Source organism: Ailuropoda melanoleuca, chromosome 13, assembly GCF_002007445.2.
Source record: "Ailuropoda melanoleuca isolate Jingjing chromosome 13, ASM200744v2, whole genome shotgun sequence".
Lineage (NCBI taxonomy): Eukaryota > Metazoa > Chordata > Mammalia > Carnivora > Ursidae > Ailuropoda > Ailuropoda melanoleuca.
This window is the reverse complement of record NC_048230.1, coordinates 61,950,461-61,965,958: the sequence shown is the minus strand read 5'-3', so window position 1 is coordinate 61,965,958 and position 15,498 is coordinate 61,950,461. Positions and strand designations below refer to the sequence as shown.

Sequence of the window (15,498 nt, the reverse complement as noted above, 5' to 3'; positions counted from 1 at the left end):
GTGCATCCCTCTAGGGCAAGACCATGCAGCGCTAGCAGGCAAACACTAGATCTACGTGGGTGGTGTGAAGGTAATGACACAACTGTTGGGAACCATGACCTGACTCATCATCTGCATTCTCAGGAGGCACTAGAGTGAGGTGGTCCAGAGGATGGACTCTGGGCACAGACTTCCTGCAGGCAAATCCTGGCTCCACCGTATGCTCACTAGGACCTTGGGCAAGTCACAGAAACTTTTTGTGACACCAGCTCCCTAATCCATAACATGCAGATCATAGCATTTGCATCAGAGGACTGTCAGTGGATTAAATAATATATTTAAGGTACTTAGGATAGTACCTGCCACATAATAAGCACCACATAAATGTTGCTTCCCTACTATTATCATCACTATTGCCACATACGTATATTGTCCCTCTCTCCCTCCCTCCCCTCCTTCCCCCTCCCATCCTCCTCCTCCTCTCTCTTTCTTGATACACATCAATCTGTTAATTGTGATATTTGAGGGAATGGAGATGGTGATGGAGAGAGTTAACATATATGGACAGACTCAGCATTTCTTTAAAAATGAATATATAATATTTTATCATTAAAGAGGGAAGAAAAATATATTGACCCAACAGTGGCTAAATGGGGACTTAAGAGCTCATAGCTTTAAGCCCATCAATAATAACATCAGGAGTGATTAAGGATGGTTAAAGGCCTCTACGTCCGATCGCTGCAATGTAAGCACTACATCAAAGAAACAGTAGGCAGTTTTTGGATACATCACTTTTTCCCAATGGGGAGCCTCTTACATAGGCCACAAGCAGATCCACACACTTGTGAGAGTGTGCCAGGCCCCAGAGTGAAGGAAGGGATAATCCCCAGGATCCTTTTATTTGCCCCAAGGATCAACTCTAGAGCAAAAGAGGCTTGACAAGCTAGGCCCTGGGACCAAATGGCCCATCGTGATGGCAGCCTCATCAGGCTGAGAGGTGGCACTCCAGATGGGAAAGCTGCAGATGCTCCAGGCACCATGAACATGCCAGAGAAAGCAGCAGGGTTCTCCCAAAACTTCCCTGACAGCAGCTCACTCTTGACTTTCCAAACGCTTATCTCTAATGGTAATTTAGTCCATATACGGATCACCTTCCCTGTGTCAAGCCAAATGCAGGACACAGAGAAGTCAGCAATGAGAAGCAGCCCATGCCCTCGAGTAGCTCACAGCCCCAGGGAGGAATCAAAGTTGTAAAAACTCAGCCACAGGAGCACAGAGAAGAGGCAATTCCATGTGGGTACAACAGGGAGGCCCTCCTGGAGGAGGTGTCTGTTCAGGGTTTTGATATAAGAGGAAGGGAGATAAGATAACGCCTTCTAGCCAAAGGCATGATGGTGTGACCTCCACAGTTTGTGGCTGAAAACAAGAAAACTCAACTATGACAATCTTTCCCAAAATTAGGAATGTTCTACAAGAATATTGGGATGCTTACCATGAACAGGAAGCTAGAGATAGCCTTGAAAAATAAGCAAAAATTAAGGGAGGTCTGGGGAACCAAGAAGAAGGAAGTGTAGCAACCTCATTCAGTAGCATCTCTTGTGGCCCAGACACCACCCCTATCACTGGACGCCCCACTGCACAGGCCTCTGGCCTGTCCATCCTAGACAGAAAGTTCTGGGCAGGAAGGGGCAGCAGGCCGCATCCAGGCCACATGTCCAACCACACACAGGCTGCCACGGGTAGTAAATTTCTGGCACCTCACCTTCCAGCAAGTTCCACATTCCACCAAGATCCCCCGTAGTAGGAGATTCTCAAATTCAGAAAGCAGAATCAGAGGCTGGACTCCCAAAACAAAAGCACAAAGGCCTCTCTCACATGATTATATAAAGGAGAAAGGGAAGCAGAGAGGGCAGAAGGAGAGGCTGAGGCTGCAGACAGATGCCAGGGTCGGATCATGAGACAGTTCAATTGTTAATAAGAACAATTTATTCGGCAAATGTTCATGGCCCCTGCCTCCAAGGAGAACAAAAGCCAGTTGAGCAGCAGACTGCAAAGAGGCTTGCTACTTGCCAAATAAGCCCTGGAGAGCTCAATCTGCTCTTACAGCCGATGTCCACCTTGACTTATCAGCACTTGCACTGCTCTCTGGTTGAATGCTATTTTGAGGATAATTCTTGCTAATCCTCAGAAGGTCTCCAACCAGCACAAGAAGGGATAGAACACAGTGCGCTCAAGGGGACCATCACCATTTCTTGACTTGTGTTGATGGCTTCAGAATTCACCAAGAACGCTACCTACGTCAATTCATAGGCAAATGTCCAGGATTCCATGTTTGACACGTGGATGACATTCTTCTTCCAGATTTCAAACATAATATACAACCAGTCTGTGTTCGGTACACAAGAGAACAGAGAAATACACAGATATGAAAGCAAATGTGAGCACTTCTCCTGAAGGAGCACAGAGTTAGCTGCACGAGAACACCCGCTGCAGTGTGATTCAGAAGTGAGTGACTGCGAAGAACTTAAACACGCAACACCACAGGGTGGTTAAAATAAATCAAGAAACAGTCATTGTAATGGAAAACTACGAAGGCTTTACAAAGTATGCTTTGAGGGATATTTAAGGACATGGGAAAATGCTTAAAAATAGCAATAAGTGGAAAAATATAGATGTATGTTTGTGTGCATATGACTTTTATTGTGTCCCTTATAGCTACCTCGACAGTGCATATTCTTCACAATGAATATACATTGTTTTTGCAATCACAGATCATGACTTTAAATAGAAATAATTTTAAAAGATGTTTAGTTGATGACCCTGCCATGGATACAACATATGTTTATCCTGCCTTTGAAGCCTGGCTCCTCTTCCATATATAACTTGCATGAGGTTGGACCAATTACTCCATCACTCCTGGGCTTGGTTTTCTCAAAAGAAAGAACAGACAAGATCCCTGAACTCATAGGATGGTGGCACAGAAAGCATTTTCCTATACATTTCATCTAAGCTAATCCTCGGTTAGAATAAACACAAAGAAAAATGTCAGTTCTCTTCAAAGAAAGGAAAGGTTCCAATCCTTTCAACACTCTGCTGTGACTTCTACTGTAGACAAGGCGATGGGATCAGGATACAGAGTCCTAGGGATCCCATAACAAATTACCACAAACCAGGTGGCTTAAGACAAAAGAAACTTATCCTCTCCGAGATAAGGGGTCAACAAGTCTGAAATCAAGGTGCTGGCAGGGACATGTTCTCTCCGAAGGCTCCAGGGAAGGAGGCTTCTGGTGTCTGCCAGCAACCCATGGCATTCTGTGGCCTGTAGATGCGTGGCTCCAATCTCTGCCTCTGTCTTCACGTGGCCATCTGCCCTGTGTGTCTCTGTGTCTCTCTTCCTCCACCAGTCCTACCACGTGAGGGCCTGCCAGGACCACTGGCATGAAGGGAAATGAGCACCACTCCTTGGAGACTGCACCCGCTTCCGTGCAGGCCGACTGGTTTCAATAGTCCTGTCTGTGTGGATGCTTGCGTGTGTTTTCTCTGATTTTTCCTAACATCTGCCCCTTCCAGTCAGGTAACTAACTAGGATCTTTGGATGTCTCTGCTCTAGAAATTTGTGCAGGATGCAGAGAAGAAGGAGCTTGAAGTCAAGGGTTCCTTCTTTCCTCTCCTTATTTGAAAGCGTAATCTTACTCAAGATTTTAGGGAGTTCAATAAGGGCTGGGCCCACAAAGCTGTGAGGAGAGGGAGAGTTCCACAGTGGAACTGTCCTGCAGGACACAGTCCTGCTGGACCCATACTGCTCTGTGGCAATAGCCTCAGAAAGGATGCTGGGCGAGGCCCCTGGGCTGGCTGGACTCCGCACAGGGGATCCAAGCCTGGGAAGCAGTAGACGCAACGGGACCACAGGAATGGGATAGTGGGCATCTAGGAGAAAACCACAATAGCCAGGACATCTGTATACCCCTACAGAAGGGGGGCCCCCAACTGAAAAATATTTATGTCTAACTCCCTGGAGGCTCAGGGTCAGATTTAACTTGAGGTAAAGGCAGCATCTCTTACTCACCTGTATGTTCAGCCTGAGAGTCAACCTTACTTCATTCCAACACTTAAACAGCCTACGAGCAGAAGAAACTGAAGGACACCTCCCAAGCCCCATTGCCTCTGGCTTCAGCCCTTTTAAAAGGACTCTGACAGCCTTGTGTCTCCCTCCAGCCCCCAAGGAGCCCCCCACTGGGCCTTGAGCTGTCTCCCAGGGTGGACATGAGGACACTATGCCAAGGCTGGGAAGGCACAGCGAGAAACCAGAGACACCTGCAGGAAGTACCAGGGAGCAGATCAAGGCTTCCAGGGAGGGCCTGTGGGCACAGTAACCCCCATTCCTCTGGGACAGCCCCAAGAAAGGTCAGAGCAAAACCAGGTCTGATGCCTGGAATGCCAGGCCACGGGCTCTTCCCACAGAAAGGGATGAGGAAAAGACTCTGAGAGTGACTGTGTGCAGCACTGAGTTAACAGAGTGGAGATGGAGGACGTGTGCAAGCCCTCGGGGCAGTAAGTACCCCGGGTGTTGAAAAGCTTCTCTGGGTCTCTCAGGGACCCATGCAGACCACCTGCTGGTGGTGCACCTGGGTAAAGCAGCATCTGAGGTCAGGTGAATTTGAAGGAAAGGGCAAGGTTCTAAGGATAACTTAGACTTACAATCCCAAAGATTGTAAGAACCAGAAAAAAATACAAGGCCACTAGTACTGATTAAGCCCTACTATGTGCAGACACTTCACACTCGCTCAGGCATCATTCTGTTTAACTCTCATGCTGGCTTCCATGCTAAAGAGGAGGAAACTAAGGCAGTGGGGTTAAGGACCAAGAGTCACTGAGCTATGGCATAGGATTGGAATAAGCTGGCCTGGAAACATGTTTATGACAAGAACTTTGAAAGCCGTGAACAGGATACTATGGGAAGAAGAGGGAGGGAATCTTTCTTTACATAGACTGATAAGGGACCATCTCCCTGAGGAGGAGTCATTTGAGCTGAGGCCTGAAGAAACCAGCCAAGAGAACAGTGGAGAAATCCATTCCAGTGGAAGGGAGCATCACGTGCAAATGTCCTGAGCCAGGTAAGAATGCGACGTTCAGTCTCTAAGGAACTGAAAGGAGCCAGTGTGTTTCCTTCTTTGAGAAAAAAAGAGGCTTGGAGAAGACACTAGATCATGCAGGCTGTAGCAAGGAGCTCAGTTTTCAACCCATGTGCCAGGAGAAGCCAGCAGAGGGATTGAGTGCCAAAACAACACCATGTGATCTACCCACAGCCCAGCACAGAGTTTGTCACACAGAAGGGGATCCGTCAAAGGTCATGGAACATCTGAATAAACAGCCTTACACTAGACTTCCAAAGGATAGAAACTGCTGGTTTTACAGAAGGAAAAGTAAGATTTCAGTTTTTGCCCATGAGAAGAACAAACAATTTTGCCTAATCCAAATTCACTTTCATGCCTCCCTGCCTAAGAAGCACGCAGAGCCGCTGAAATCCACAGGCACATCATGACAGAATAATTTCAGTGATCATTATCAAATGCCTCTATTTAGAAAAGCTCAGAAGATTGTATTAGCACAATCCAATATTTATGAAACGACACTCTGCCGTAATGAGGGGCTGAGAAAATTAAGATTAGAAGCAAGAGTGACTCCTTTGGGAAGAGAGATTGGCATGGTGGGAAAAGCAACATCACTCAGCCTCTTAGAACCTTTGTTTCCTGATCTGTAAAATGGAAGGATTACAGGAAAGATTAAAAATCCATGGTCAGTTAATAGAGGGCCCAACGGCATTTCAAGATGTTTATCATTCATTTCTTCATTTAAAAAACACTTGATAGTGAAATAAGTCAGAGAAAGACAAACGCCGTATGATTTCAGTAACACGTCTAATCTAAAGGAATAGACAAAAGCAGAATCAGACCCATAAGTACAGAGAATAAACTGATGGTTGTCAGAGGGAAGGATGGGCAAAATGGGTGAAGGGGAGTGGGAGGTACAGAGTCCCAGTTATGGAATGACTAGGTCATGAGGATGAAAGGCACAGCATAGGAAATATAGTCAATGGTATTGTAACAGCACCGTATGGAGACAGACGATGGCTACACTTGCGGTGAGCACGGCATAACACACAGACTTACTGAATCACTGTGGATTACACCCAAAATTATTGTAACATTGTGTGTCAACTATACTTCAACTCAAACTCAAAAAAGAATAAGCAACAGAGAGCAAACAAAATTTTTAAAATAAAAAAGAAGATACACTCAATAAAGGCTATTTGGCCATCCATCCATGCATCCATCCAACGAAATGTTATTTTGTTCATTCTATGTACGATGCACTGTATTAAGCACTGAGATAGAGCTAAGAATAAGACTGTCATGGTCCCCAGGCACATGGAATGTCTCATCTGGGGTAAAACATCCACTGAACAAACCACCTCCACTGTGACATGCAATGTTGAGACAAAGTGTAGGATGCGATGGGAATGTTGACAGAGAGAGCTGACCTGCCTGAAGTATCGAGGAAGTGCTATCCTCAGGAAGTGGTGCTGATGCTGAGGTACAAAGGGGAGTACAAGACAACGAGGTGGAGGAGAAAGTTCTATGGAGAGTGGTCTTGCCTGACAAGGAACACGGCAAAACAAGTACACAGGGAGTGGGAGAAGGGGAATTCAGAGCTCGGTTGTGGAGCTGTTGAGTTTGGGGAGCCTACAAGACCCTACAGGTGGGCTAAAGACAGGCAGGAAGAGCATACACGTCCATGCAAAACACATGCATATACTAGAAGATGGCCACAAAGATGGCCAAGCAACACAGAGCATGTGGCACATTTCACCAAAGTGCTCTGGACGGGCTGGGTCTCTAATGGAATGAGTGATTCTATCATCTAAACCAAGACACTTCTGAGAATAAAGTCAGCAGTGTTAAAAATGATGATGGAAACTGTATGGTGATTAACACAATATAATAAAATAAAATTTAAAAAAAATGATGATGGGGCAACAGGCATACAGGTTGTCCCACAGTCACCTTACGAATGGGCATGTGCAGTTGTTGGTGACTCTGCTCATGCCAAGTAAGATCCTACCAGATCTGCAAAGCTCAGTTTTGTACCATAGCACCAATTTATTTTACCTGGGGCTGGTATCTACACTCATGAAAAACACACAACAATGTATGCCCTCAACTGGAACTATATAGAACCATCCGTAGCCTCCTGCTTTGGAGCCAAACTCACAGTCACTGAGGCTACACAGGCCACACCCTTACCTGGACATCTCTGAGCATCTTCTCTTTCTCCAGCTTAGTGGCATCCTGTTAAAGCCCTCTCCCCAGAGGACGGCAAGAAGACGTGGCAGCCAGGCAGTGGGGGGTGTAGGTTTAGAGTTCATACAAGAGGGCTGATGGCAAATGAAGGCACAGGAGGGATGGAGGCCATTCACAGTGTGATGGTTAATGTTGTATGTCAACTTCCCTGAGCTACAAGATGTCCAAATCACAGCTAGAACATTATCTCTGGGAGTGTCTCTGAGGGTATCTCCAGAATAGATTAGCATTTGAGTTGGCAAACTGAGGAAGGCAGACAGCCCTCCCCAACACAGGAGGCATCACCCACTCCCTTGTGAGCCCAGACAGAACAAAAAGGAAAAGGTAGGGTGAATTCATTCTCTCTACCTAAGCTAGGGGCATCCGTCTTCTCCCACCCTCAAACATCGGTTTTCCTGGTTCTTGGGATTTCGAACTCAGATCAGGGTGTATACCATCAGCCCCGGATTCTCAGGCCTTCAGACTCGAATGGAATTACACCACTGGTTTTCCTGGTTCTCCAGCTCACAGACAACAGATCATGGGACTGCTCAGCCTCCGTACAGGGTGAGCCAATGCCTGTACTAAATCTCCTCTTAAATGTATCTCTCTCTATATATATATCCTATTGATTCTGTTTCTCTGGAGAACCTCATACACATGGAACAAGCCCAAGATCTCCCATATTTAGTGGCCAAAGTGAGGAAGAGTGCCAGAAGGTGTTGGGGGACAAAAATAAGACAACACGTGGGTTAGAGAGAGCCCTTAGGCAGGGAGGCATCACAGACACAACATGCCCTCTCCAACAATCAGATGTCTTTACCAGTGAACCTGGGATCACACACACGTGTTCCCAGAGTTGCAACATGTCCTGGCTTACGTCCCCAAGTAAGCCTTTTCAAGAGTCCTCTCACCCAGGCATACCCCACCCTAAATGTATTCCGAGTGTTCCTCTTCCAGGCATATCTCTCCTAGAATACTCCAGACATCACTCTCCTTTGCCGGCTGCAAGCAGCTATCCATCAAGAAAGCACATTAGCCCTTTAGCCCCACTGGTTAAGGATAAGCTGGGCATTCAGGATGTCAGGACATTAACTTTATGAGTAATATTCTGACTGCGCTAGTTTCCCTAGATATATACAAGCCATGTGCCTGTGTCTGGAAGAAAAGGAATGACCTCATTCTTCAGAATTTCTCTCCCACAGAATCCAACTACTGTTAGGTTCCCAAGCAAAACCCAAACTTGTAGCTAAATCTTAGAATCTTAAAGCTAAAAGAAATGCTAATAGTTCCTGAATCCAAGTGACATGCGATGCCTACCACCTACCTTAAGAATTCACCCAGCCTTAGTTGAACACCCCGGGGGATGAGGAACTTACTACCAATGGAACTGTCTACTGCCCTCTCAGCTCAATCCCTAAGCAAGATGGTCCCTACAAGTCATCCAATAAGTGAGTCATCCTCATCATAGCCTCGAACACAGTGGATCACGTACCTGTGGGCACCGCTGGGTCCAGCATTGGTTTCTCCCACGTGTTAATCTGCTCCCAGGTAAACCCATTGGTCCCCAGGGCCACGCTGTAGCCACAGTTGCTGTAGTGTTCATCAAAGGAACAGCCACCTGCAGACAATAGAGATATGCGTAAATACATCCTTGTGTCTGAGGCTTGGCTCCTTACCCCTGTCTTATCAGTGCTCCACCTACAGCTTCGAATGTTAAACTCTGGAGAAGATTTTTTTTAAAAATAAATAAAAAGGCAAGCAAATTGGATTTTTCTGTTTGCTTTGGTGCTCTCAGGAAAGGTGCTGGCATCTACAGGCCACCCTATTTTTAAAAAGTTAATAACGCTAGTTACATTGATTTCAATCTTCCTTCCTGAGAAAGGAAACAGCAACGTCTCATTCTAAGTAGGAAAAAGGAATGCCAGGGCATGACTCCATGATTGCTTCCTGCCACAGGGAGAGACACTGGGGGCAGCAGAGAGAGCACCAGCTCCAGAGCCCAGCGGGACCAGCCACAGATCTCAGCCATGCAAATCCGGGCCAGCTGCAGCCAGCTGCGGCCCCACCTGCATCTCAGCCTCCTCACCTGTGACACGGAGGGAAAGAGCCACCGGACAGAAACACCGTGAGGGTGACGTGGGTAACACAGAAAGAGGAACTGGCACAGAATCAATTCTCCCCATCTATCCCCTTCCCTATAAAAGCAGTTTGTGAAAACCCATGCTTCATGGCACAGAAATCACATTTGTGGAAGAACCGGGCAATCGTGCACCTGGAAGATAGTAAAGTCAATGTTCATAGTGTTAAAGTCATCCACCATTTTATAGGAAGTTGTATCAAATCAATTCTGACAAGGATTTACTAAGCATAACGCTTAGGTCCCCTCCAAGTGCTACTGACAAAGATGCGGGGACAGAACCAGGGCTGCAGGGAGGAAATGCTGGTCTGTCTGGAGAAACAGGGGCCATGCCATCCTGAAGGAGGACTGATCAGGGCTCTGGAGGATCCAGCGTCTCCGGGGACCAAGAGTGCGAGGAAGGGCATCCGCAGTGAGCTGGTGGTGCACAGAGGCGGCACAGGACAGCATTCCACAGTAGCCTGCTGACTCATCTCCCAGACCCGGGTTCATACCCAATCCCGCTCTGCCGCTGCCCCCCATCTCCCTGACGCTCAGGTCTCACGGCAGCACCATCTCCCTCCCTTACATACTCCTGCTTCCACATCACCCGTGCACACGTGGTTCTGATCCACGTACAGAAGCTATTCCTCACTAGCCCCAGCCTGCGTCTACGGCCTCCCCAAACATCACACCACCATCTCCACCAGCTGCCAAGGACAAAAGCCCTTCTCTGAACCCCAGGCCTGGGATGTCCTCTGCTTAGTGGGGTGGAAGTCCTGTTGACAGGTATAATATGGAAGACAGTCACACCACCACTAAAAAACCCTATGATGCCAAAGGCTTTCTCCACTCTCCTTCCTTGCTGTGAATGAGAACCCAGAAGAACTGGCCCTTAGCACCCCAATTTGGAGTCTTGACTGGGCTAAGGAAGGCTGGACCTACTCTGGTAGTTACAGGACTTTGGGCTCGAGCACACAGTATTCAGTAACTTTGTACTAAAAAGTAACAGGAATTTGGGGTGTCTTATGTAGATACCTAGATTAAAAAGCAGAGGAGAGGAAGAGAGGAATGCAAGAAACAATGAAAAGCAGAAACCTACAGAAGGTGACAGCCAGTAAGAAATTTCCTATGATGGAAACTGGCTGATGCCTTGGTAGGAACTAAAATATCAGATTTCATTGTTTCATTTTTCAATTCAACAATTGTTTTTTTTAAAGATTTATTGATTTATTTATTTATTGAGAGAGAGAGTGGCACGAGCAGGGAGTGGGGAAGACAGAAGGGGAGAGAGAGGGTCTCAAGCAGACCCCACCCCAAGTGCGGAGCCCGTTATGGGGCTCCATCTCACGACCACGAGATCATGACCTGAGCTGAAATCAAGAATCAGACAACCAACTGAGCCGCCCAGGCATCCCGATGCAACAACCGTTTAACCGGGCAGTTAGTGTGGATCCAGCCGAGTGAGAGGTGGGTGAGAGGAGACCAATACGTTGGAGTCCCAGAAACAGTGCCCTATCCTGTGCTCTCACATCCCTCCACCATACCCAGGTCCTCAGGGAGGGCTGGCCACACACAGCAGCCCAGTACCGCTGCTCCTCCAGGGAACTGAGGGAAGAAGGGCGATGACCCGTGTGCATGGACAAGGGTCAACGGGCAAGGATAGGAGGCCCAGGAGAGGAGAGGAAAGGGTAGGAAAGGACACTTCACCCGGGTACAGTGGGGAAGGATGGCCTTCGAAAGGCAAGGAGGGGGGCAATCATGCAGCTTCCACTAGACGGTAAGGGTCAGAATGGCTGGGAACAGCTCAGGCACATAGTAGGGCTTACGTACCTGTTGAAGGAATGAACCAATAATGCTAACGGGACATGTGACACAGACAAAGCTCTGCTTCAGTAATAATAACAGTGAGCACAGAGCCCCCCGCACTCAGCCCGCTCTGCCGGGTCTCATCCTCGCCCCTTCAGCCTAGGAAGCTCCTTCCCCACACTGCCTTTCTTTCTTTTTTTTTTTTTTTAAAGATTTCATTAATTTATTTGACACAGAGACAGCCAGTGAGAGAGACAGCCAGTGAGAGAGAGACAAGCAGGGGGAGTGGGAGAGGAAGAAGCAGTCTCCCAGCAGAGGGCCTGATGTGGGGCTCGATCCTAGAACGCCAGGATCACGCCCTGAGCCGAAGGCAGACGCCCAATGACTGAGCCACCCAGGCGCCCCCCCACACTGCCTTTCTGACAAATCCGAAGGGGTCCTCCCAAGTCACTTCTTCTATAAACTTTCCGAACCAGAGCAAAGTGTGAATGTCCCAGACGCTACGTTGACAATTTAAAAGCAGTGACAGCACAAGGTATGTTGCTCTTAGGAGGCCAAACTCCCTCCTCTACGTCTCCCTGCCATCACCTGCCAGGAGCCCAGCCCAGAGAGACAAATGAATCGGGTCAATGCCATGAACAACAGATCCTGATGTGCCAGAACTGATAAGCAAGGGTGCCTGCAGCATCTCCAGTGTCCACTGGAAACCTCCGCACCCTAAACTGAGATCAGCCTCCAGGGTGAGAGAAGGAAAGAGTGGCCAAGACCATGCTATGTGTATGGTAAACTGGGTCTTCTCTCCTGTGCACACAAGAGATGGGGCACCTGGGTGCCTCAGCTGGTTGGGCAGCTGCCTTCAGCTCGGGTCATGATCCCAGGAGCCTGGGATTGAGCCCCACGTCAGGCTCCCTGTTCAGTGGGCAGTCTGCTTCTCCCTCTCCCCTGCTCGTGCATGCTCTTTCTCAAATAAATGAAATCTTAGGGGAAAACAAAAAAATTCTCTCTCCCTCTCTCTCCTTAGAGGGAGGGAGGAAGGAAGGGAGGGAGGGTGGGCAGGCACTGTGTCTCTAAGCCACTCGCATTTGGGGCAGACCACACAGTTAACCCTAGCAACATGTAACAACCATTTGCATGTTGCATGACTGGCCCATAAAAATTATCTCTTACAAACAATCCTCCTCACCTGTTCCTGCTGTGAGGAACTTCAAAACTATAGGAGAAGGCAGTGGCATCAAAGGAAAAAAGATGTCTAGATCCCCGAGACACTCACTGGAAGAGAACCAACAGTCACCTGAGCAGTGATATCAGCATTAACCTTCCAAGAGCAAAATAACAACCTGTCTTACATTGCTGACACCTTAGGGGTTAGGTATGACCACAGCAGAACTTTCTGCCCCCGACAAATGTAGGCAGCATGCTCTCTCAAGCATCTTTTCTGTGCTGGCAACATCCTAGATACTGACTGCGTATTTTCCCTCATTCCCTTTCACTTAATGCTTGCAACTTGGTGAGGCAGGTTATTATCCCTATTATACGTACAAGGTAATTAATGTATTGAGGGGTTAAGTGGCCTTCTCAACTCACATAGAAGGCAGTGCTAGAGCCAAGATTAATTCTGTGGTGACCTAACCGCACAACCCATGCTCTTTCTAATAGACCAGAGAGAGAATATATTCCGCCAAACCAAGGACCAAGCCTTTCACTTATAAGGTTATGAGACAGGATCAGGCAAAGGGCTTCTAAGGTGGTTGGGTCTCTCCCATTAGAATGCATTCCTTTGCTTATTCTAGAAACACTTAAAGTTTTGGGGGGGGTTTGGGGGTTGTGTGTGTGTTCTGTACAGGGGCACAGAATCAACATACAGACTTCTTACACTCATGCAGTTGGCAGAGTGCAGGGAAAGACAGCCACATAAACATACAGTTTTGCAAAAATGAAAACACACCTTCATGGGGATGTGTTGAAGCTCAAAGATCCCATTCAAAGGAGGGTGTTGAACCGATCCCTGATCTACCCTCTACCAACTCTAGCACCACCACTCACAATCCCACTGTGGCTTGACGAACACGGAAGCAGGAAATCCAGCCCGTCAAAAAACAATTGAGAACCGGGAAAGAAAAAAAAGCCATTTCTTACATGTCTGCCTGCTAAAAAGGAGTTAGGTTTTTGGCTCTGAGCTTCCAATGGCCACCAGAAAAAGGAAAATCTGTTCAGGTCCTGGACACTCTGTGCTCATACAATAAAAGCCAAATTGCACAGGAAAATTACAACCATTCCAGGTGCTTAGCTCACACAAGAACTTCTCCACGGGGACACTGGTAACAGAAGTCCCATTCCCCATTGTGAACAGCATCTGAAACAACATCCACACAAGGGGTGCGTGGCCAATGACATGAGGCTAATTCTCACGGTCCTTCTCAACACAAACTCGCACTACTAACCAAACACACAACAGGGGCGAAAGCTGCTCACTGGGACGTGGTATGATTCAATGGAGAGTAGTCTGGCTTGACCCAGAGACAAGTTTTAAAAGCTATCGGGGAGAAAAAATATACTTTAGGAGTATTTTTTTTTTCTTAAGCAATCCTCTCTGAATTTTCTTCCTCTCAACCAACAGATTGAGGAAGAGTGGTTATAAGCTCGAGATGATACATCCTGACAGCAACCCACACTGCAGCTGGGTACAGCCCTTCTAGCTCGCATCTCTTTGATTCTGGGCCTGCGCTTTCTGGGGTGCGTGACGGATCACCAGGAAACCCTGCAGTGGTAAAGCTTAAGGATTCCAGAGACTCAGGGAAAACTGGGAACTCACGGGAGCCACAGAGATGCAGAGCCATGCTGCCAGCCAGGGACTGGCTCCTGAGAGCCAGCAAGAAGAGAAGGAAAGCCCAGTTGCCCCTGGACCCGCAGCATGAAATATGCAAACCCTTGATAATCTTGAGTCTCACTGCCGTTCCTCTTACTCTTTCAAAGATTAGGTTTACTCTCTTGATGCAATTCCTTAGGTCCTTAATGCCTGACCAAAAAAAAAAAAAAAAAAGGGGGGGGGGGGGGGCTCCTGGCCATCTCTGCAAGGTGGTTGTAGCAGGCTACTCAGGAAAGACTAATGACTGGAAAGATTCCCGAAAGACTCTCATCTGGATGCTCACCTCATTCCGTTTTAAAGAACAGGCAGACCCATTTAACCGAGGTCAACCCTACCACAACCATTTTGCGGGGAAAAGAGAAACCCCGTAGCCTACCGCCACCCCAGGAATCAGGCTCAGCCTCCAGAGCACATGTCCTGGTTTGGAGAAGACCCACATAACTGGGGGAGGACAGGGCAGTGCAGCCACAGTCCAAAGAACCAGCCCTACCTCCCGGCACCCAGACAGAGGAGCTATTTCCCTGGATGGGTTGAGGTCAGAACGTGGCAAAGGCCCCAGATGCTCTGATGTGAGTCAAGCATAAAAAGTCAACAGAGAAATGGAAAACTGTAGCAAGGAAATTGGATTCTGAAAATCCATTTGGGTTTGGTAATGTATAGCATATCAGCATCTGTAAGGGAAGTAAAAATAGTGCAGGATACATACTTTAAGATACATTAAAGCATAAATAAAGTTTATAGTGCCAATCAGAATTTTTTTTTAAACATGAGCTCTTCTTTTGAAAATGAGAAAGGAATAGAATTCAATAAAAATATAAATGTGTCTGCCTCTGCATTTCTCAGATATGATCCTGTATTTTCTTGAACAGAATTAAGTTCAGAAGAGGAACTAAAGATTTCCTGGGCTTCTGCTATATGCCAGGCACTGCACTTGAGCTGTGTAAGTATGTATTTATAGATGCATGTACACGAATGGGGGTAAGTCCAACTACCACCACCAAGACAGGGATCAACACACTTTCTCTGTAAAGAGCCCAACAGTGAAAATTTCAACTTTATAGCCATATAGTTGAGGTCACAACCACTCAACTCTGGCACTGTAAAGTAAAAGCAGCTGTAGACAATACATAAACAAATGAATGTGGCTGTGTTCCAATAAAACTTTATTTACAAAAACAGGTGATGGGCCAGATCTTACCCAGAGGCAGTAGTTTGCCAACCCCTCCTCTAAGAAAGAAGCACTGCTTTCTCCATTTTCCACATGAAAACCTGTCCTCAGGGTTACTAAGGGATGTGCCCAGCTAGGAATTTCAGGGAGAAAGAATGACCTCACAAAAAACAGTAACAATACTAACATCTCCTTTTATTGGCCACTGAGCATATAA

General features: G+C 47.2%; 1 protein-coding gene across 1 annotated transcript in view; it reads right to left on the bottom strand.

Moving 5' to 3' along the window:
* Positions 1–14,084, bottom strand: part of PTPRT (protein tyrosine phosphatase receptor type T) — an 813,408-nt gene extending 799,324 nt beyond the window's left edge. Inside the window, exons 1-2 of the mRNA XM_034641590.1 lie at positions 14,060–14,084; positions 8,815–8,940 (exon numbers count right to left, since the gene is read on the bottom strand). Of these exons, the coding sequence (XP_034497481.1) occupies positions 8,815–8,940; positions 14,060–14,084 (151 nt within the window). The remainder of the gene's footprint in view (positions 1–8,814; positions 8,941–14,059) is intronic.
* Between the last annotated feature and the right edge of the window lie 1,414 nt (positions 14,085–15,498).